The 23,798-nt window shown below is 42.5% G+C and overlaps 2 protein-coding genes across 3 annotated transcripts; one reads left to right on the top strand and one right to left on the bottom strand.

The window, feature by feature from the left end:
• Window positions 1-3,968: 3,968 nt before the first annotated feature.
• Window positions 3,969-17,776, top strand: LOC128461652 (transmembrane protein 198). Of its 2 annotated transcripts, none has more exons than XM_053446687.1 (5): window positions 3,969-4,304; window positions 14,355-14,607; window positions 14,796-15,371; window positions 16,346-16,423; window positions 16,658-17,776. In XM_053446687.1, the coding sequence occupies exons 2-5, from the start codon at window positions 14,454-14,456 to the stop codon at window positions 16,708-16,710; spliced, it is 861 nt and encodes a 286-aa protein (XP_053302662.1). In that variant the 5' UTR covers window positions 3,969-4,304; window positions 14,355-14,453; the 3' UTR covers window positions 16,711-17,776. The 2 variants fall into 2 exon arrangements, with proteins under 2 accessions (XP_053302662.1, XP_053302655.1); XM_053446680.1 differs by having other exon boundaries at window positions 16,346-16,494.
• Window positions 17,777-18,191: 415 nt separating this feature from the next.
• Window positions 18,192-23,670, bottom strand: mmp19 (matrix metallopeptidase 19). Its single transcript, XM_053446668.1, has 9 exons — window positions 23,181-23,670; window positions 22,999-23,084; window positions 22,763-22,893; window positions 21,162-21,374; window positions 20,836-21,081; window positions 19,586-19,711; window positions 19,175-19,339; window positions 18,968-19,095; window positions 18,192-18,877 (listed from the first exon to the last, which is right to left on the bottom strand). The coding sequence occupies exons 1-9, from the start codon at window positions 23,268-23,270 to the stop codon at window positions 18,647-18,649; spliced, it is 1,416 nt and encodes a 471-aa protein (XP_053302643.1). The 5' UTR covers window positions 23,271-23,670; the 3' UTR covers window positions 18,192-18,646.
• Between the last annotated feature and the right edge of the window lie 128 nt (window positions 23,671-23,798).

Below are 23,798 nucleotides of genomic sequence, written 5' to 3'. Positions count from 1 at the left end.
AAAAAAAAATCAACATGACAGCTCTCTAAAAGTGAAGCCACTGTGTCTCGGCTGGCTGCAGTACAGGTCATAAATCCAACCACCTCCATGTTAATGGATGGGATATTGTCCAAATTAAACAGTGAACGTTTGTGTCAATAATTTTTTCCCAAAGATGGTTTTTGTTGTTTGTTATTATCAAAATGATGTATTTGAAACTATGTTTATTTGAACATTATTTGATGGTATAGAAATGTCATGATTGACAGAGTGGTCTAGTGTGTGTGTCCCCTGATCGCCTCTCGGCAGACTCTGGCTCCAGATGCGCAAGATAGTCATGTTAGTATCCAGGATAGTTTTAACAGGAGGAAGTGATACATATATGTTGCCAGGTAATGTATGAGTTGCCCGATTTTGAGTTGCTGATGTCGTTGGGATTGAGCCTCTTTCAGCTGGACACTGTCATCATAGCATTTCATCTCACAAAGCAAACTATTTGAAAGTCTGTAAAACCTTGAATCATCAGTAAAAGTGCTGGATAAAGTATAGATTATTAACAAGTTTATAAAACACTTTAAACTCAACTTATTATTTTTCTCCTTGATTAATCAATTCAATATAGCTGCTTTCCAGGGGGTCCTGGTTAGTATAACTTAACTTTGGCTGTAAGGAGCCTTCTTAGTCATTTGCAGTGCAGACTTTTTGGCAGATTTTTACAACTTGATAATGCAATGTGGTCCTTATTAATGGCTTAGAGCTGATCCACAATTGTACATATTTGAACAATTAGCAAAATCCCTTTCTAAGAGTATTTTCACAAAATAGAGATGAAATGCAGACATGACTAACATACAACTCTGTCTATACTGGGCCAGTAATGAGCTCCACATGTTTAGACAGTGACCAGAATTTGAATGTGAAGGCGGACAAGTTGAATTACAGGCTAACTCGTTTTGTATTCCTGCTGCTCCACACTGAGGAGCACTGGGAATTCGCTGGGCTCATGGCGCACCAACTGGTGACACAAGACCCTGAGGATTGTGTTGGTCCTTTCAGAGGGAATGAGCTACAGCTGTGCGTGCAGAGACTGTGGGAGCACTCCATTCCTCTCTGCAGGGTACGGCAGAGGAGGAGGAGGAGGAGGTGGCTGGGTGGTGTGCCAGGGACAGGATCTTATTTATTTATAACAACGACTGTAGACAGTACGGCCACGATGCTAACAGCTCCACAACTGCTCCCACGTGTGCATTGTTTACGGCTGTTCACAGTTGACATAAACAAATGGGGATCTTTTTATGGGTTTGGGATAGTCCCGCTGTAGAGATCATTAAGATATATCGATTATTGCTTTTGTCATGCTAGATTCCACCTTTTCTTGAAGTGACTTGACCGTTGTGAAAACACATTTCCAGGAAGATATAGCAGTAGAAAAGTGTTTGAGCATTCTGCCCAAGATGATTTAATATGAGGAGAATTAAACGATTCTGAGTTTCTTGTGCTCTTCACAGGAAGGAGGTGATGTCATTGTTGACAAGCTCCATAAGCATTAGCATCTTCCTCTCCTGAAAAAACATAAAATACTAAAACTAGAAGCTATGTAAAGATGCTGGTTCATCTTTTTCCTGTGAATGTCAGAATCTCTTCTCCACAGCTCAAATCAAAAATACACAAAAGCAAACAAAATACTGGAGAGAAAATGCAAACAATCCTAAATACCTAATCCTCTCGTGTGCCTCCTGTCGTGTGCAACATGAAGTAAATTTCCTCTCCACTCGACTTCTCTGGAAATCGTGACAGATCGACGTTTCCAACTCACAACTGAACAGACAGGTTTTTCATCGAATTATTTTCCCAACAGTTGTTATTGTTGAGAAAACTAAAGAAACCAACAGCAGGAGAATACCTGAAGAGGCCTTCGATAACCTCATATCTCCTTCTATGCATTGCTGTACATTATCCTGACATTGTGGGTGCTCTTTCAAAAGTCCAGTTTAAGCACAATGTGTTATGGGATATTGTCAGAAATTCCAGAAAAGCCACTCAATGATTGTTCCCTCAAGTAAAAAATCTTAGTTTTAACCAAAGCATTATGTTTGAGCCTTTGTTTTGATGTAAGTACTGAGGGAAACGTGTCAACCAAAAACCCCTGAAGGGTGAATTCTATCACTTTCTGTGGCTTTTAAATGAAACATCAGGTCTTGATTTCCATTAACAAAACTAACGTTTCTACTTTCTGAAGGCGTGCTCAATATAATGAGCGGCATAATGCATCTGTTACTCACATGTGTGCAATACGACCTCCAGGCGTTTCCCTCTATGTTCTGGCTGCGAAACAATCTTCGCCGTATGAGAAGGAAAAATAAATGAAATGTCAAATGTTGTTTTTCATTTTCAAATTGTTATAATTTTAATTGACTTGAATAGGGATTTCATGTAAAAGAAATCAAGTTACATTGTTTATATCAGGAGCCCACAGCTTAAGATCTTCTGATAAGGCCCTGCATGGTATTCATCAGTCAAAGCTGAAGACCACACGGCTTTGCTGTTTGGGCTGAAAGCTTCTGGTAAAGTTTACCTGAGGAACTTAGACTAGAAACTTCAATGTTGGTTTTATGTCATCTCTCAAAAGTTGATTTAACATTATTGTGTATTACTTTTTAGGTTTCTTTTATTCTTTCCTTTAGGATGACTATGTTACAGGCTGCCTCTAGTTGATGCGCCACCCCTCACCAGAACAGACATTTCGTTGTTGTTGTGAATGTGTATAACCGGAGAATGTCTTGATGTGTTGTTCATGCGTGGAACACAAACTCTGAAAGTCATGTCTGAAAACGGCTTTAGAAATGTGCCCGCCCACGGTCAATCCTCTGAATAATCTTCTGCTGTTTTCTCGCATGGGAGATGAAGAACTCCTACTTGTGCGCACAGCTGACTTGGACATTGGCGTTCTCACTCCTAGCTCCTCTGGATAATTTCAGGAGATCATCTTGAGTTCAGTGCATAGATGTTTTCAGACAGGTCCTGCGGAGGATCTTTGGAGAATTGGGTCTGGACTTTCTCCACAGTTGTACCTTCACACATGAACAACGCAGCGGTAGGTTCTCCGATTAGCATGTTCACAACAGCAAGGAATTCTCCGCATCAGAAGCAGACATAGGCAGGAGGTAACGTTTTAATCGATGTGGAGATCACGTGATTTTTTTTCACAGCACATCCACACAAGCGTCGGCTCTTTTCAACACAAACTCTATTGACACCTTCATAGATGTCTCAAACGTACGTGGCACCGCATTTTCACCCAAATCATTTTTTTGATTTAGTTTTTCATTTTTGCTTCTGTCGTGATAGCCCAATTTATGCTCCTGCGTCAAACTGTACGCAGAACCCTACGCCGTACCTTGACGTGCACCCCCCCAAAAATTTAACTAGGACTTCAAGAGCTGTGATTGGTCCTCTTGGTGGCATCGCATTTCCGGCAGACAGCTTTTCCGGAATGCGTCATCACCGCCATCTTTAATTGAGGGGAAGAAACAAAAATGGATGAATATGGACCGACTGGAAAAGAGATTTCTTTAAGAAAAAGTAATTGCTCGTCAACATCTATCAGCTCTGACTCCAACATGATCCGCTTACACTCATCATCATTATGAAGTAAACAGAGACACCAAAGAATTTGTAAATAAGCGGAGCAGAAACCGGGAAAAAAGACTCCAGGCAGGCGGAGAAGGTCTGCAGAAACTGTGCAGGACATTGTTCACAAATAGACCTCCTTTGGACAGAGGGCGGAAAATCTCCGGAGTTGAGTAAATGTCTGGGGGGGGGGGGGGGTCTTATGTGTCTCTGCTGCCCCTCAGCCCCCCACCCCTCCCTGCCGGCCCTTCCAACGGACCAACGGACGCGTTGGATGGAGGCAGAGAGGGGGACACTCTTCCTCCTTTGTTTTTAAATGCAGCTTCCAGAGGCGGAGAGGAGGGGAGGCGTGTGAGGGAAGGAAGGAGGGAGGAGGATCGGTAACATTTTCCAGAGACTCGTGGAGCAGTGCGGAGTCACAGACCGGAGGAGCCGGAGCGGTCCGAAAGTTTGACCCGAGTCTCTCCTCTGTGCCCCGAGCGAGTTCCGCGTTTCCACCGGGAGAGAGAGAGAGAACCGAGCGATGCCGCTGCTGTCGCCTAAGTTCCCGTGAGTTAAAAAAAAAAAAAGAAGAAAAGAGGGGACGTTGGGAGAAACCGGTTCTCCCTTGTACCCTGCCGCCGCTTCTGTGTTTGTCAACCGGGAGTTTTCCTGTTTGACAGGATTGAAGAGTCGAACACTGCTCAGGCTCACCCGTGAGTTTCTCTGTTTCCACTTTGCGACTTTAATGAAGTGTGTGTATGTGTGTCGCTCTCACTGGGTGTGTATGTCTCTCTCTCACTCTATCTGCTGTGTGTGTGTGTGTGTGTGTTTTAGTGTGTCCTCCTTCAAACCCCTGCATGTGTTCATATGTTTTTATTTAGTCCCTGTAACTCAATATCTGGATTTTGATCAGAAGTATAGAGCCATTTTTGAATTGAAATAAGAGGTAAACACAGGTGTGACATGAGGTCGTGCTCTATTTAGATGGAGCCTTAATTAACAGACTGTTTCATGTCAAAATGGCTGCCGTGAAAAGGGTGGAGTGATCGATTTATTGATTTATTGATTGATTGATTGATTCCTCCACCGGATGATGACTGATCACGGTTTGTAATAACACGTAGGCCGAGCAGACTGCTTCAATGGCTGCTCCCCTACTTTCATTTTTAAAGTCTTTTTACACTTGAAGGACATCATGCAACTTATCCGTCAGCCTTTGAGGACAAAGACATAATGATGCAGGATAATCAGGGCTTTATTGTTGTGCACTGAACCAGCCATTGAGACCAAAGTCCTACAGTGCTCTGCTTTGACTGGATAGCAACTTGCAGCAGATTGCAGAAAAACTGACAGCAGTCGAATGTTCCTTGCGATCATTTGTTTTTTTCCTGACTCCACAGGTTGTTGTCTCTCATTTCTTTTTTGTCTGCACATCCTCAAACGCTATACACAAACATCCTTTTTTTGTGTGTGGCAGCCTTTACGGTTCTTCTGTGGCCCAACGCTCTGGTGCAAAAGGCCCCCGGCCCTGTGGTTCTGCTGTGTGATCCAGGCTGGGAGTGCCTCTTGGCTTTTTCAGGACAATGTGATGACAGCCTACGGGCCTGTCTGTTCTGGGGCAGAGCGGTCTGTAGTTACAGTGACTCGGTAACCCCCCTCTCCAGCCCCAAACCCAAAATCTACTTGACCTACTCTGTTAGCCTGCACCAGATGGTTTTGCCCCCTTTGAAAAAACTAGAAAGGAAACCCTTCCCTGCCTTGGGAATAAAAAAAAAAGAGGAGGCAGGAAAGCAGGCATGAAGAGCAGGGATGGATGAAAGTTACACTGCACATGGAGTTTTTCGTGGTACCTTTTTAATTAGCACCGACGCAATGTTTTGTTTTTATAGAATATGAAACACTTAACCACACAATATGACATTCAACAAGACCTTTAGCAGCGTTCTAGGGAGTGCTGTTGAGCAGACGGCTTCATCGCTCCGCAAGGCAGGAATTCCCATTTTATTAGGACAAGCTTTAATTTGAAGTTCGGGTAATTGCTGTGTTAGCATCTGCTTTCTTCTGAAAACACAGTCTTTTTTCCCCTGCTAAAGACAACAGAGCCAAAGGCGAAGGTTTATCTTTTAATTAAGGTGTTTGCCGGCCTCCTCTCGTACTACGGTTTCAGACTTTACAGAGATGGGGGCATTGGTTAACTCTAAGTTTCGTTGTATGAAGTAAAAGTAAATACACAATACTTTCATAATAGTCACAACTGACTCCAATCCCATTGTCCCAGTGGTTACTGTACTTTCAAATCAGAGTTGGGTTCAGTATTGTCAGCTACCTATATATTTTAGATCTAAGCCATCAGAGATACACACGTACTTTGACAATGATGCTTGTTTGAGCATTGATTATTAATCCGAGTTTGTATCAGAAGTATTCAGCTTTGTTGGGTTAACGTTCCAGCTCTGTCAGACCATGTGCTCTGGCCCCTTGAATCTGTCCACAAATCTAAATCATGATGAGCTATGGCCGTGTCATTATGAATAAGAGCAGCGTTAACAAAGCGCTGTACTGTAAAATCACTAGTGGACTCATTGCTGTGGTTTTTCGAATAAGGAGGCTCCTATACTCTGTATCTCTGACTTTCTTGTCATACTGGAAAGTTCATCATGGGTGTGAAAAAAATGCAGAAAAGTACTAAATAGTGCCAGCTATTTAGTGCCTTTGTTGTCTCTTTTAGCTATTCATTTTATCTTGGCTGTGTCCATTACGGTTATGAAAGTAACACAGAGGTCATTTGGAGTTTGAGTAAGAGCTTTGAGAAGGTAAAAGGTTACATATAATTAACAAGTAACCCACCCAACCTAGCAGCTTCTTCTTAAATGATTGTCCCAGAAATAGCCATACTCTGGGAACTGATGTGAAGAACAAGAGTTTATGTTAGACTCTGCAATGGGAATCAGCCGGAGACTCCTGGTGCAAGAAAAGCCCTATTGTCGCATGGAAACCACACAGAACTGATACCAGTCATTTTAAAACACCCCTTCGTAGGCTACTTATAGGCCCTAACCACTGGTTATCGTTATGACATGAGGCGGGTGTTGCATTCGCTTAGAAAAAGACGGAAATTCGTGATATTTTAGGCTCGTGAGATTCGCTGTAGGAGGTACAATTATTGCAGGCTGGAATTTGACAAAGAGGGTTGCTCTAAATGATAGAGCGGCAATGGGAGAGCTGCAGACGTATAGGCACTGCATGGAGGTTCAAACCACCACTGCGTCCTTACTCCCCTTGTGCCAAAAAACAATCACAATTCAATCAGTTGTTAGTTTGATTTCTTTACTTTTGTTAAGTGTCGGTTTCTTGGACACTTGTAAACTCTGTGTTTTGCAATAAAAACAGAAGTTTGATAACAGCCAAGTAAAGCTTTATAATAAACACTTTAATAGTAATATGATTCCTCATTGAATTGATTCCGCCTCATCTTCACAGGGAGGTCAAAACATGCCTGGACATAATAATCGTGTTGGTGTCTTGCTCAAATACAAACTGCTCGGTGGATGGGCAAATTTAGCTTCTCTACGCCAACGTGCTGTTCATCAGCAACATAAATGATCCCTTACACAGTGCTACACCGTCATGTACTCACTAACATATGGACATCATACTCCACCACACCGCCTACTAAATGTTGCCCTCCACCACAAACCCTAATGGAGCGTTGTGGAACTGCCCCTCCTTACTGCACACGTTGTGCGCTGCCTCCTCTGCTGCTGGTTCTCATCTCCAGATTACTGTAGCACAGAGCGCTATCTTGGTGGAGGGATTTTAGTTGTTAGTATGGTTTTTACCATGCTAATGACCATGTGGAGCAGTGATGTATAGCATACACACGTGCTTACTGACATGTGACTTCCTTCTAAAGGCCCCTCATTGTGTTTCTGATCTTTTTTCATGTCACTATAAGTAGCTCTTTGCAGTTGAGTTGAATGGCCTCTATTGTTTAGACCGAAGTCAGGCAGGCATGAGATGGAGAGATTATGAGCGAAAAGAAGTCACATAGAACTAATAAACTATTGCCACAAATCACTGAGGTCTGGGGCCATGGGGCGATCGATTTGGCCACTAAAATGGGGTTAAATCTGACTGATCATTTAATATCCTTTAAGACAAGAGACTGAAGACCTGCAGTTACCAGTGTGGCTTAAATAATCAAATGAGTGCAGCAGAGTATGGCAGAATATCAACATATTTTATTTTATAACTAGATAATGAACAAACTCAGGGAACTCCTGACTGCATTGTGCAAAATTAGTTTTAGGAGGCAAATATCTTCAATTTTGTGGTCACAAATATTTGAATTATGATGAAGAGACTTCAGAAAGCTTCAAGAAAGTTCAACTGCACAGCACAGTACACATTGTTATTGTCATATGTTGTCAGAGACTTCTTGCGTGAAGGTCTGATTTAGAATTTTAGTTACTGCTTTGGTTTGAACAGTGGGCAATTAGGAAAAGTCCATGTGATACCATGGCAAGACGACCGACAGAAGAGAATACACCTTGAGGGTTAGTGGTATCTAAGAGCCATGCAAGAGGAATAGAAGTCACGCTGATGAGGTTGCGCTTAATACTCTGACCTATAATGGCATATTTGTTATGTAACTAGAAGTTTAAAGCTGTGAATGTACCCACAATGCATTAAGGAAACACTGGGATCACTCAAGCTACATTCCACGACTCAAGTCTGTGTATGCAAATCTATTCTATGGGCTTCGCAGTGTAGTTTTCTCTGCATTGTTTGTACAGCAAAAAGCAGCTGACTTGCTTCTGCCACATGCTCTAAGGTTTTCAAGCAAGGGAACATACTGGAAATGACTGATTGATCTTGATTAAAAGAATAGGGAAGTGATGTGAATGAATTTGGTAATTCTTGATTGAATTCAAGGGGACTGTTGGGCCATGCTGGGGGTACGTGTTCTTCTGAGTGCAACTCTAGTTTGATATGTTTGTTTAGTTCTAGAGCAATACAGAATGTGTTAGTGTTGAAAAGTAAATCTGGATTAAACAATAAAAGGTCTGAAGGGTTTAGAGCCTCAGCCCCTGTAAACTGAAACAACAGGAATGTCTGGTGGGGTGTATTTTGTGACATTGACAGGAGACATGTTGGGCACATAGAGTTCAGGGCCTCAAGATTGTGTCAGTTATCAATTTGTTTATTGTGACTTATGTGTAAGCCTGTTGAATTTCAGGTTGGTTTGAATATGGCTGCATGGATCTTAAACCCAATGTATATGAATATAAATCGCAAAACCTCAGCAGTTAAACTTTGGAGGGGGAAAGTGTAGAATGACAATCATGTGGGGCGCTGTTTCTTATGCATGGTTGTTACGTCACAGCAACACTTAAGTAGCTACCATGCACAAACACCCAGCTGAAATCGTCTCAAGCACGCAAACCGAGGCACTTAGTGATACAATGGTAAGTGTTCATATAGTTTAGCTTGAGCCAGAACGATTACAAGATTATTTTCTTCATTAAGCAAGGTTTGCCTTTCCTGCTGTTGGATCCAGTTGTCTTTCTTTGTAGTGCAGGTAGCCACCTTGTTTCCCCCCCTGCCATATTATCCCAGCTGAAAAATGTGTTGTCATTAGTTGAAAATAACCTTTGGGTTTGATGATCCAACTCTGGTCATGTGTCAAAAACACAAAGGTTAGATCCTGCTGCAACCTGATGTTCCACTTCCTCATCTGGTCCCGAGCTTCCTGCTTTGGAGGAAAAGGAAGCTGTCCTGACTTGATCAGTCTTTCAGCTGCTCGGGGTGCTCAGATGAAGGTGGCATGATTTATGGCTGTAACGGCCGACCATGGGTGCATCTCACATTCTTGGTAGAGTTGTCCTAGTGAAGTTGTCAGGCTGCTAGGCTGAAACTGCAGATTTTTAGCTTCTCAGCTGGCCCTGGCCATCAAGACGGAGGAGCACATGCAGAATGCTTGGCTGTGATCGCACACCCACTGCCTGATTAAACACACCCAAATTCACTATGTGGGGAACTCGGAGCCGACCCTGCCTGTCCCTCAGCAGCTGAGCACTCAAACCTGTGCTGCTCAGACCCACAGTGTTTGTTCAGGGGGGGCTTATGGGCAAGTTTGTTTCGAGGGCAACATAATGTTTCATTAGCTCATCTGCAGCTGATGCTCATTGGGTCTTAACTCTCAGTTCCCGTAATAATGCAGGTAACATGTAGTATTATATATTTGTCATATATCTGCACCTTTTATGTGTTTTATCTCGTGATCTGTTAGATTTTGTTTGATTTTTATGTGACTCTATTGGATTTCATCACTTTGATTGTGAAGTTCTTTTTAACGAGTGTCTGTGAGAAGTGCTATAGGAATTAACTTTTCTTCTTGAGAGCAATCTGCTCTTTTTTTAACTGTAGGTGCCATTGTTGTAACCCTCTCATTTGACATTTGGCAAGTTTCAAGCCTCAGATGTTCAAGCTTGTCAATGGTGGAAATGAACTCATCACAAAGCTGTTTGAAAAACCTTTTTGACATTCCAACTACCCATAGCTGTAATTTATGCCTTGATGTAGCTATTAGCATGCTTATAGGGTAATCGTGACCATGCAAGATCCGTATTTGCACTGTGAGCATATTACCATACCGATGCTATGTGTAGCTACAGCTACGTGTGCATGCTTTTGTTGAAACACCCTAATTTGACACTTTTTAAGCTAGTCAATGCTGGAAATGAAACTATTACAAAACTTGAAGTAAGTCGCCTACTTTGGTGAATTCTAAAATATCTCAACAATTACGGAGGTGGGTTTAGATTTAATTTAGTACAGACATCCATGTTCCCCAGACGATGAAGCCTGCAGACACTAGTGATCCTCAGACTTTTGTCTCCTCTTGTACGAAACATGACATGATATAGCTTTCGAGCATTTTGATCATATTCCACCAACCACTATCATCAGGACTACATTTGAATGTGTCCTGTTCTTTACTTTCAAAATGATTGACATTCACATCAAACTTAGCTGTACATTGCATTGTCTTATGCAGCTAGTATCAGCAGGCTAAGACAAGGGAAAAAAATGATGAACACTTAATATTATTTGCAAATGTTATACATGTTCACATTATCGCTGCAAGCATGTTAGCATGCTTATGCTAGTATCCATCTAGTCTATTTAAGTTCAGCCCTATTAGCATGACTGTAGAATTTGTTGCCAGGCAACTTCAGCTCGTAGAAAACTCCGCTTGGAAGTTTTGGGGGATTTTCTTTGTCTCCAGAGAGTTCCGTCATTAAGATGGATTGTTTCTAGTTAGGACCCCCTCCCTCCAATCACTCACCAGCCCCCTGATGGCAAATACTTGGAGCCCATCTTAAAAGCAAACAGTTGAGATTTACCGGTTTCCTTGGTGCTCTCAGCCATCTTTATATGATCCCCTTTTTGTCCGCCCAGTTTCCTCTGAGTGCCACTAGAGGTCACAGTATGGGCCTCAGAGTCTTTTGTTTTGCACCATAATGGCTCCATTCTCCGTCAGCAACAGACTCCCAAGCCTGCTAGACATTAGACACCGTCGTGACTCACATAGGGTAATATGAGGAAGATGTAGATGCATGAGAAGTTCCATAATTACTGTTAAAATAATGATGAATTATTAACTATTTCACACTAACTCTCTTAATCAAATAACACATTTAACAAATTATATCTGGTAGAAAGCAGCACCCAGTAGCACAGTCTGACTCCTCTGGCCCTTTGTTATTGCCTGTTAGCATTGCTGACTTATTCTCATGGTTTAACTAAATGTAATAAGCTGACCACAATACGTCCATTCAAACGTGTGGTCAACTCGAAGCAAAGAGAGGAACACCAACAGGGATAGTGAGATCACAGAGACGCCCAAACCAGAGGGAAACAAAAGTTCACAACAGTGAAGTTCCTGTTACGTTTTTCTAAACCCCCTATCCTGTTCAGGGTTACAAGGGGGCTGGACTCCCCTCACTTATTTGGCCGGGCGAGTTCAGTCTGTCACAACATGCACAGACAAATGCACTCACAGTGGAAGTTAAGAATTTCCTACGAGGTAGAGGCATCCCTGACAGATTTCTGACTGGGTATGTAAATTCCAAACAGGAAAAACTGGATCAGCCATCATATTCAAACTCTTTGTTAACCACTGATCCACCATAGTGCCAAGACCCCTGTGTGTAGTTTTTATAGTATCCTTTAGTAAGTTTGGTTTTCCATCTTAAAATGTCTGGAGCTGATTTCAGGAATATAATCTAAATAAAGACGTTTCCAGTAGCTGCTTATTTTGTTAGAAAGGCTAGATATTATTTTGGGCCTGTCTCGGACTTTGAAAATTACACACGAATAAGCCGGAAACCCAGATGTCCCAGTTTTCCACCAATGCTTAAGCGCAGCATATTTTTGTGAATCTGCTTGGTGTGGAGAGCGGAAAAAGAGTCTCAAACATCCGCACGCACGTATAAACTGATCGTTGCGTATGAGGCAATTCATACACATGCATTTAATAGTCTGTAAATTAATTTTTTAAAAACTGCTGAAACTGTTTTTAGACATTTTTACACACAGATTTATTTGAAAGCAAACATCATCACATTATTACGTGCTGGTCTGTTAAGGTATTTGTGTGTGGATTTGAACACGCACCCAAAGTTATGCACTTGAAAATCTTGTTACTCAATTGTTGATTATGTAATGTGACTATTTCAATTTTATTTTCTCTCCATAATGCTGCTTCAGTAAAAAAAAAAAAATCCTAACTTTTTTGCTTTGTGTTCCTCACAATCATTTGACGCACAAGTATTTTCACAATTGAAATTATGAAGTTTGTTGCAAAGTGGTCAAAATAGCAAATATCAGTCACTGCTCTGTATTTTCTTCATTTTAGTGTATCTTTTATGATAATACGACATAATGTGCTTCAGTTGTATACTAATCAGGCTGCAACCAACAACTTCTTTCATTGGGAGTTAATCTGCCAACCGTCTTCTCAATGAACAGTCAATTGATTTATCTGTAAAAAAGTGAAAAAAATTCCATTGTTATTTACTAGAGTCCTGATTTTTATCTGTTTGTCTATCCAACATCCAACTATCAAATAAACACAAACCTGTAACCAAAACATATTAAACATTATAATCAAGTAATTGATTAATGAACTAATAATTTCGGCTTTTGAGCATATTATCTTAAGCTATATCTGCATGCGTATTCAACACAAATCAACTGTGTTATATAACTCCAAAGACTCCAAACAAAGGTTTCAAGACTAACTCAAGCATTTTCCCCCCAAAGTTCTCTTTCAGTAAGGAGATGAGACATTGCAGTCGTCAGTAATAGAAAACAAACGGAGAGAAATAGGTACCAAAAGAACTTTGAGTGACTAAAGACAAAACTTTCCAATGGGCTTTCATTTTTTCCAAGTCAAGTCATCCTTAAGCAGGACACACAACCTACACAGCCTAGTGTCACATTTCAGTGCTGGAGTAAAAGAACAGATTCAATGTGGGGAAAGGTTCAGGTAAAGAAGGAGAGGTGGGAGATAGAGAGAAGAGGAAAAAGAAAGATCTGGTGTAACGCAATAGGCCAGACCGCGTGTTCCCGACTGTTTGTCTTGAGCATAAAACGTGAGTTAGCTGTAATCGGATCTCAACTGTGGTGAGATCATGCACGAGGCCGGCCAGCAGTCTCACAAAGACCAGTCCACCCATAAGCCGTGAGCCCTGCTGCAGCGCGCTGTGGCTCTCTGCAGGCCTGCCAGCTTAAATGCCATATGTCATTTTTCAAGAGCGCTCGATGGTTTTAACGGGGCAGCAACATCTGCGGCCCTGCAGTCATTTTGTCCACTAGTTATTATCATCAATTGACCCTACAGAATGTTTGTGTCCTTACAATAAGTATTATGTAAAAGTGGCCGAGCAACATTACAGTTATAAAAATAAAGATTCCAAATGACTTACAAACGTAGCAGCTGAACCATTTCTTTTCCTTCCCATGTAATTCTATCAGGATTAAAACTTGTTTGTTAGTTCACAAATTATGTAGACACTCCTTGTATGTTTAACCATGACACTTGGTGGAAGGATGTGGTATGGGTCAGGAAAGAACCCAGTACATTGTGATGTGGATCAGGTTACTTTCTTATCTCTTTCTTTAATATTGTGAGATTGGGTGTTTCTCAACATTTTCAGTGATTTCTCAGGGAATTAGTTAGTCACGATTCAATCGGGCGCATTTAGGGAACTGACAATTATGAGTGTGTACAGATCCAAACAAAAACCAAGTGAATTGAAACGTTTATTTGGCCTCATAATGGGACTGTTGGGCATTGGTGAAGTATTCTTTATTTAAGTGTGTTTAAAATCGGAGTGCATGAAGTTGAGACGCGCTCGTCAGGTGATTGCTTCTTCACGACTCTCTGAGTTCATGACCCCTGAATGTCCGAGAGGAAACAAAGCCAGATGGGGTCTTGGCACATGGATTATAGTGAGTGAATGAGATGCTTGTGTATGTGCCCAGAAATACAGGGTTGTGCTGAGTTGCATAGCGTGTGTATTGGGTTTGTGACAGCTGCACATACAGAGCAGAGAGGAAGAAGTCGCAGTTGACTCTGAAGATTTCACACCCCATCTATACCGCTGGAGTTCTTGAGTTGTTCAATATAAAACTCAAGATTCAGCCACATTTTCTTATCTTTAATTAATCCACATTTTATTCTTCTCTTGCAGTCACCGAACCTGCTCAGATGGACCTTAAATAACGCCACCAGAAGTTCCACCCTTGTCCCAAACCTCCGCCAGCCCCACAACCTTCCACGTTCAGCCACAATGGCCGATCCCACCGGGCTAAGCCCTGAAGGGGCGGGGGCAGGCATAGCCGAGGTCGACGCCTGTAGCTTGGAGATAGAGAGGAACTATGATGTCATCCCTGCTGTCATCTGCTCCATGTGTTGCCTGTTTGGCATCATCTACTGCTTCTTTGGTGAGGCTCCCTGCCCTGTCACAGGCCTTGACATCAAGCAAGCTGAAACACTGGATGACATAACACAGTCACACCCTACATGCCTATAGATTTATATTATGGTTATGCAATAGGCTCCTTGCCATTTGTCCTGTTCCTTTCAACTCTCAGTTCGTCATTGCAGATTTCTCCTGTGTCTCCTCCTTCAGGTTACCGCTGTTTCAAGGCTGTCATGTTCCTGTCGGGCCTGATGTTTGGCTCTGTCATCATTTTCTTGCTGTGCCACAAGGAGCACGTGCTGGACACCCAGCTGAGCGTAGAGGCCAGTGCTGGTATCGGCCTCGGTATCGGCCTGCTGTGCGGCCTGGTCACGATGCTGGTGCGAAGTGTCGGCCTCTTCATGACTGGCCTGCTACTGGGTCTCCTCCTGGCCCTCGCCGCTCTGCTGGTCACCCACCAGTTCTACACCCCGACCACCGTCTGGGTACCGCTGGGTTCTCTCCTAGGAGCAGGCATGCTGTTTGCCGTGCTGACGCTGCAGTGGCAAAAGCTTTTCACCATGCTTTCCACAGCCGTGTTCGGGGCAGCGATTATGACAGTGTGTGCTGATTATTTTGTGGAGATGTTGGCACTGGGCACACACGTGTATGAGTGCCTGCGGCTCACGCCCGGACCACCTCTCTGCTGGTACAGCTGGGTCATTATGGGCATCTGGCCCGCCCTCAGCCTCATAGGAGTACTGGTCCAGTGGAAACTGACGGATGACAGCTTCTCACACACTGAGGGTGAGGATGGAATATAATGATTCTCTGAGTTGGGTGATTGCCTGTATTTAACACCTGTTTGAGAATCACACATAATCACATTTATTAAGCAACCTATTTGTATTTTAAGTGAAGATGTAGCATTAAAGATGACTTTCAAGTGATCACATGACTGACCAGATATATATTAAGAGCGTGAACAGCCAATCAGAGACATATTTTTACCTTAAATCTGATCTTTTGCAAATTCTTAAAAAAAATCCATGTCATTCCTAGGGATTTCTGCAAAAAAGGGGGTTCAAAATTATGTTTCAGTGTAATTTCATTTTTTTGCCTTATCTTAGTATATACACAAATAAAAACCTTGTGAAATTGATGAGAATGGCTCTCAGTAAAGCACATACCTCCACCAAGGCCCAACAACCCCTTAAATCCTTTCATGCCGCACCAAATTGCATTGATATCAGTTCCTTAAATGTGCCTGGATCTCTTTCATCAAGTTTCGTGAACTATTCTCTGAGAAATCAAGGACAATTTTGAAAAACATCCTATCGCACAATTTCTTGTCCTCCCACCAAGCTAACTAGAAAAATAAACAAACGAAAAACTGTTAAAAACAAACTCTTAGGAGTATAAGAGAAAACAGCTCCTGGGGAGAAAAAAGTACCGCATTGACAATAAAGATGCACTGAAATGTGACCTTAAAGGCTAAAATGAACCTTCAGCCATTTCATGTCTACTCTTAACCAACCAGCTCTCCATAATTTAAGATAATTTTTAAGTCACAAAATCCTCTTGTTTTTGTCTAATTTTGCAAAAAGGTTTTAAATTGAAGAATTTTAGCTTTGTGTTCCTTTAATTAAGTAAGAACTTCAATACTTCAATGAGGTTTAAATATTCATTTTAGCAGTACGGACAAGATGGCCCAGACATTTTAGTTAGGATTTTACAAATATACTTTATTTCATGGCTTTGTATTTTCCCTTTGCTCTTAGTTGTAATCAGTCGGCGACAGAAGAGAGTCCAGCTGATGCGGATTCGGGAAAAGGACGCCAAGAAGCGACAGCAGGCAGGTGGGCAGGAAGGCACATACCGTCGTAAACCCACCCCAGTGAAACGTTACGCTGGGGATCTACTGGCACCGGTCAGTGTCACCCAGAATAGCGTGTGCTGTATTTGCTGATTATTGTTATGCTCACCAGTAAGACCAGAGTAGTGCAATAGAAAAAACAGGATTGTTTCTTAGTTAAGTTGCATGTATTTTTTTGCAGCTCACTCATCTCTCCCTGTCTTGTTCTTGCCCTCAGAGTTACCTGCAAAGTCTTCGAGACAGACAAATGGGCACAGGCACTTCCCTTAGCAGCCTGGGAACTGCCAACCACACCATGATCGACTTGGAGTACGACACCGGCTCCACTGTGCCCCTCACAGCTACAACCCCCGTCGTCAGGGTGTGAGCAGCACAGAGATAAGAAGGGACTACCTAATGCACTCCGGTTCCTCAGAAGTGTCTCGCTAATGTAGAGTAGAACCTATAAGCTGCTCCACTCCGCTGAGGGTGTTTATCAAACGGATCTAGAGCGAGGATGGATTTTCTCCTCATCAGTGTGTCGGTGAAAACAAAGAATGCTGCTTTTTGTGGAGTAAGAGGAAGTGTCAAGCTCCTGCTTGGTGAACGCTACAACCACTGTGTTTCTCAGAGAAACTTTTAAAAACAGACACTAACAAAGTAAAGCAAGGTCCTCCATTTTCTTCAATCGTGTATTAAATACATAACAGCAAGTACGAATCCTCAACAGCAGGTGTCTATCTGTTTTGGTAGTGAATATGACAAAGCAGTTAAATTGCCATTACATGTACTGTACTTAAAGAGTTATTGCCATCAAGTGTTGTGTTATGACCTGCCTTTCTGTTTAACTCTGTGATCATATGGATTTATGATTTTGTGTACTTTTATAGATGAAGTGTGGTGAGTGAGTACTTGTAGATGACGTGTGGCCACAACTATGACAAAGTGAAGCAAAAACTAAATGCAATCAGAATGAACTGTCGGTATTTGAAAGCTCTTTGCACGAGACTTTAGCAGGAACTTTTTCTAGCAGCACTCTAATAATTCTGTGACCCTCCTCTGTTTTTGCAGTGTAACTCAAGTCAGGATACAGTGAAGACCTTAGACTGCCACTTGTGGAGTAAATGTTTTATAATTTATTTTATGTTATGGGCAAGTACCTGTTAGTGTTGACAAAAAGATATTGAATAACAAAGCATGTTTGTTGTTAATTTGTAGATTTTTTAAATAATTATCCACTTTTTCTTTGTTTAAATTTCTTTTTTAGCAGGGACAATGCACTTGTGACCTGAATCTGTACATATCTGTTGATAGAAATTTCAAAGAGAAATAAATGTGTTTGATAAAAAAGTAAAGAATATAAGTTTTCACTTGTCGCCTCAGTTGCACTGTTTGTCTCCTCGGGCTCTTAGCAACACTGGCACCGTTGCTAGCTCTACTCTTCATCGGCACTAAAGAGGTCATGAGGAGGATTTCCTACTCGGCAATTGGTCGGGGTTGCCATGGCGCGACCAAAGTTTTTTTTTGCAGACAAACACAATGCAGCACAGACCGGCCTTTCATCATTGTGAACATAAGATATTTCTCCATCCTTTTTAGTGGCAATGTTGAGCCACTTTTGTGGTGACGAGCTCATTGCTTTCAGAAGGGTAGTTTTACTGCTGACTTAACGTTGTGTGTAACGTTACAAAATGGTTGATTCACCCTTTAGGAAGAAGCTGCTCACAGATCCACATGATTTCTCAGTGGGATCAATTAGATTATAGTGGAAGTGTTTAGTAAAGCAGAGGAGCTCTGAACATTTATTCATGAAGCTGGTTTAACAAAAAAGTGTAAGCCTGAACAGAAACACTCCCATCATCGTATTACATCTTACTGAAACTATTAGGACACATAATCCAACACATATGTTGGAGAGAGAAACAGAAGGCCTCAATTGATTTCTCCCTGAGATCATGGATGGGCTTACGTAAGTCTCGGTCACAAAAACACATTTGTGCTCAAGCAGTAAGCCTCGCAGAAACAATGCTGCCTGCGTCTGAGGGAAGGAGAAGTTTGTAATCAGAACCAGTGATAAAAGTTATTCCCTTGCTTTTTTCTCATGTTGGATACTATTTCACAATGAATCACTGCTGTTGAGGTTGCATGGCCATGTCAATGCCCCTGGAGTGGAACCAGCACCCCGCTGTAGACCTCTTAGTGCCTGCTGCCCCCTCATGGTCAACTCCTAGCATCGCATCCAGCGCGTCCTCTTGCTCAGTGGATATCCTCTGTCGACTCTCAGCATCTCATTCACTCGCCAGTAATCGTCCCCTTTGAAGAAGAAGATCTTGCCGTTGGTCCAGGTGAAGGCTGCGTCCACGTTGGGCGGAACGCGGGTGAAGAGCATGGAGAGCGGTTTGGGGTACAGACCTAAGTTGTTGTACTTTAGCTCATCCCACTGCCAGTACTCTGAGCCCTGAACAGGCCAAAACCAAAGTAAAGAAATACAATAAGAGGGTTTTTGCAAGAACATGGATTCAATGACTCATGGCTGCATCATAGATACCTTAATAAAGACCAGCTTCTTGTTCTTCTCCAGGAATAAGGCTGCGTCGATGTTAGGAGGAATCCGCTTCACCTCTTTAGGGTAGCCATAGTCCAGCACGAACCTGGTGTACTTCCACACCTTATTTCCTGTGACCAGAAACAGTCTATCATTTATACATGCTGGAGAACTGAACGTAGTATTAGTTGTACAGGGAAACAACTGTACCTTTAAAAAAGTATGTCTTGTTGGTTCTTTGCGAGTGCACAGCAGCGTTCAGGTTTCCAGGGAGCTCCCTCCACAGCCTGTCAGCTCTCATTGGTGTGTTGTGTCCGAGGTCAGAGATCGTCCACATATAGTCACCGCTGAACGCAAAGGTTTTACTCCAAGGACCTGATGGAACATTACAGGAGGATATTCATGCTGTTTGTGACATGTCACATTGTGTCCTAATGGACTTGAAGTCCAAAAAATCACTGTTGGGAAAATGAAGAGGAGGAATTTTGGAAAGGATCACCTGCCACCTGCCAATGATTCCGTGTCTTTGAGCTTATACATTATTACCAGTGATGCAGGCATCACGGGCCTCTCCCCCTCCTCCTCCTTTATCCTCCTCCTCTCCTCTCCTGTGTAACTCACCCAACATGATGGCATCCAGTGTGGCGGTGCAGGGGTCAGGGATGTTGAGAGATTCATGGCTGCTCTCTGTGGGAAACAGACTCTCTGGGTTTGTTGGACTGGCCAAAGTGCTGGTTATTCGTTTTCCTATAAAACAGAGAATATACCAGTTTTAGAATGAACGCATGCTGACCATGTTTTAGCATTTAAAAACTCCTCGACCAATGTTTTTTGGCTCAGTTTAAAAAGTCTGAGTGTGGTACTACATTTCTTTTAAAAGTCCAGAGTGTGAGATTCAGGTGAAAGGGATCTATTGGCAAAAAATGTAAATAAAATAATCTTAGTGATGTTTTCACTAGTGTGTTTCATCTAAATTGTACGAATTTTTGATTTCTTTACAATAGGTCCTTTATATTAAATACTACCACAGATTCTCTCTAATGTTTGGAAGGGGAGGGTGAGGTGAGGGGGGTTCAGCTGTAACATTCAAATTCACCACTAGATGTCACTAAATCTTACACACTGAACCTTTAATTAAAAGTAATGTTTTAATAATTTTAATTTTAATAAAATGCTTTGTTGGCATAGATTAACTTTATTTTTAGCGGACAAGCCTCAGTTATGATAAAATAATAAGCAAACAGTTCAGCATCCAATAACATTGGTATGTAAAAACTACATTGTTATTAAATTAATAAATTACTCTTTTTTATACGTAAATATTTGAGTTTTACAATTGTAACCCAGGATATAAATATTACCAGGATATGCACTGAGCAGGAAAAAATACAAATTAACTTTTGATTGGACAAACTGTTAATGCCCTCCCTGTATATAAACTACATATCTTTGTTCCATTTTTCTTGACAGCAGCAGCCTCATGAGGAGGTTTAGGATAACCTTTGCTGGGGGTCAACAGCTGCGTCTATAGACTCCATCCAAGAGTGAGCCACCAGCTGCTCGTTGTGTCAGGCTCCGGCCTCCATCTGTGATAGATGCCTAAGATCCTCCAGCAGGGGGCGTCACTGGGCTTTTGCTGCTTGGGTCCCTCAGCTGTGGAACTCACTGTCTGCAACTCAGGCAGGTGAACTCACTTCCTTCTTTTAAATCTCTTCTTGAGACTCACTTTTTTGTTTTTTTATTGAATACTATATATACATAGTATTAAGTATCATTTATTGTTGCATTTTGTTTCAATAATGATAAGTATAATAAAAAACGTTATTATAGTCCCACTTAGTCTTGACACCATCATGTTGACACACACTCACCATACAGCCGCTGGATTCCTCTCACATCATCTGAATGCAGCCTGAAGTTGGCACGGTAACCAGAGTAGACCGGCGCCATCAGAGCGCTTTTGAATTGGGAGTGACCCAAGCCGAGGGCGTGGCCGATTTCATGGGCCGCCACAATACGCAGATTAGTGCCATAGTATGACCCCTCTGTCCAGAACTCATCTTCATCAAAATGAACAATACCCGACTCTGGTGACTCAGCGTGGGCCAGGACGTGACCTGCAGGTGGTCCAGATAAACCAAGTGTGTCAGTATGAGGCCAAGGGACAGTAAACACATTGCTAATGGAGGACACTCACCTCGGCCGTCAAACGGGACAGCGCAGAGGCCATCATTCTTATGGAAGGAGATCTTTATGTCCCCTCTGCCATAGTCGACCTCTCTGAAGGTCAGAGCAGTCACCTCAGTCCAGTAGTTGAAGGCAGAGCGAATGGCTGCCCTGACCTCGGCCTTCATCATGTCAGGTGTGAAGTTGTAGATGCGGTAGGTCAGACTCCTCTTCCTCCAATGACCTGAAAGAGAGGATTGTTTATAGAATCACTACATCAAGACTCTCGACCTCAGGAAACAGTTTTGAGACAAGACATCCATACAAAGTGTTTTCATCATGAAGCCACAGAACAAATAGGAACTCGTCAGATATTTAAATATTAGCGCTGCTCCCTGAGGAAGAGCATCCAGCCAACCCTATTGCTGCAAATCCAAAAGTGTTTTGTCTGTTTTGGTTTCCCCACCTTTTCTACAACCCATGCTCTGTACATCCATCACATTGTATCACAGTCATGAATGGGACCACTTTAAATCCTGTGATGCTTTGTGCCAGATTTATTTTAAAGATCAGACCTATGTGGCTTGATGTCGTGTTTGCTTAGATTTGAGGCCCCCAGGTCTCTTTTGCCTGGGGCCCTTGAAACGCTCCTGATCACAGACTTGTTTTACGATACGTGTAGGGTTTAAAATCACCACTAACCCCAGTGGAAATATCAGAAAAAGAATGTAGACAACTGCAAATGACTACTGATGGCATAGAGTGTGTGTGCGCGGTGTGATAAATGATCACTTGTTTACGAATCCTAATTACGGAACATAGTTTCCTGACATATTAACACACAGGAAATCGCTCAGTCTGTTGGGAACCGAAAGAATGAACTGAAACTGAATCACTTTATTTTGTTGTTTCTAAGTTGTTATCTCCAAGGAGGTTATGTCCTTTTCCGCAGTCTGTGGCTTTGCTTGATTGTCGGCAGGATTACACAAAAACTACTTATCAGATCTCCAAGGAGATCTGATAAGTAGTATCATGGTAGAATGAGATATTGCGCAAGAAAGAACCCATTAAATTCTCCCCTGTATCCAGACAATGGAGTGTATCCAGATTTCTTTTTACCGCTTTCTTTAACGATGTCAATCAATCAATCAATCAAATTTTATTTGTATAGCCCATGTGAGATGTGAATTGTATTTCTGGGGCCTTAGCGTAAATATGTGCTCTACTGAGACCCACTTCAGTTATGTTATATTTCAATTTTTTAAATAACCACTATTGGTTTACAAGATGACACACAATATATTATCATAAACCTTCTCATAAACCTTGTGTGTATCAGATTCACAGTGCAGGTGTGTCTGATTCAGTCATTTCCAGTTTATGACAACTTACTACATAGTTGTTAAAGTTAAAACCGTCCACTCTGCGGGAAATGAAGACTGAAGTCAAACTGGGATGTTTAAGAGGTGAATCTATACTGAGCTTCAAAGTAATTTAATTATCTACTTGATCCCAGTTTCAGTCTAATGAACACGGACACGACCAGGAGTTGTTGGTATTGTTCTTACAAAGCCACTTTTGTGAACTTATTATAGAGAAATACATGTTTTAAGCGCCGATGTTCAGACCCACCCATCACTCTGTATTTGTGAAACCTCTGGTTGAAGGGGTCGTCCAGACCGCAGCGGGGCTGTCTCATCAGGTCCATTGTGGCGTCATCCAATTCTCCAGTAGATGGCAGATCGTTCACCCTCTGGAGGACCCTGCACACAAGAGGAGACTGAACATCTGCAAACCGAAAAACAAACAGCCGCCCACCTCCACCGTGTCAGAGAGTGGTGTCTCAGGTATTAACCTGTGGGTGTTACCTGAGAGCACTGATGATGTCTTCCAGGTATCCAGGGTCCTCTGTGTCAGTAGAGTCATCCAGGTAGCCATACTGCCTCAAATAGGCCTGTAAATGTACAAGCAGAAAATAAAACTCTATGTTCAATGTCCAGTGTGTTCTTGCTGGTTAGATCTCGTGAATGCAGGTGATCCATCATCCTACCTCTGCTTCGTTCAACTCGGTCCACTGCACCACAGCACTGAATGCTCCACTGAGGTTGAGCACCACCAGCAGCAGCCCTGCGTAGTCCATCTCCAAGTTTTTATCAACGGCTTCCGACCCAGATATCCAGGGCTGGAGAAGTGCTCACCAGAGTCCCACGGCAGACTCTATTTGCTCTGAGAGCGCCCCGGCAGTTTTTAACTCAGCCCGGAGCGTGAGTCATCTCTGTGGCTACGATGATCCACCTCTGAAGAATGAGGATTACAAGAGCAGCCAGTTGAGCCAAGGCCAGCACGTCTGCTGCTGCAGCTGTTCAGAGGGGACGAGCAGCTCCGGCAGCAGTGGGCACACTTCACAGGCTGGAGATTCAGTACAGAGATTCGGTTCAGCACTCACTGAAAACAGAGCATTAACCCAGAGAATATCTCCCACCTTATTCCCTCAGGATCACAACCTTTGTTTTGATCCCTGGTGTTGATACAGCAGTGTGTGTATCACAGCTCAGTTATGGGCTTAAACCACAAGAGGGGCCTCACCCTCCATCTCCACATTCCTGTTGTCCCCACACACGTCCCTTCGTAGACAAATATCTATGTTTACACCTCCAACACAAACTAT

Source organism: Pleuronectes platessa, chromosome 2, assembly GCF_947347685.1.
Source record: "Pleuronectes platessa chromosome 2, fPlePla1.1, whole genome shotgun sequence".
Lineage (NCBI taxonomy): Eukaryota > Metazoa > Chordata > Actinopteri > Pleuronectiformes > Pleuronectidae > Pleuronectes > Pleuronectes platessa.
Note: the sequence above shows the minus strand (reverse complement) of the source record. Positions and strands in the feature narration are given on the sequence as shown.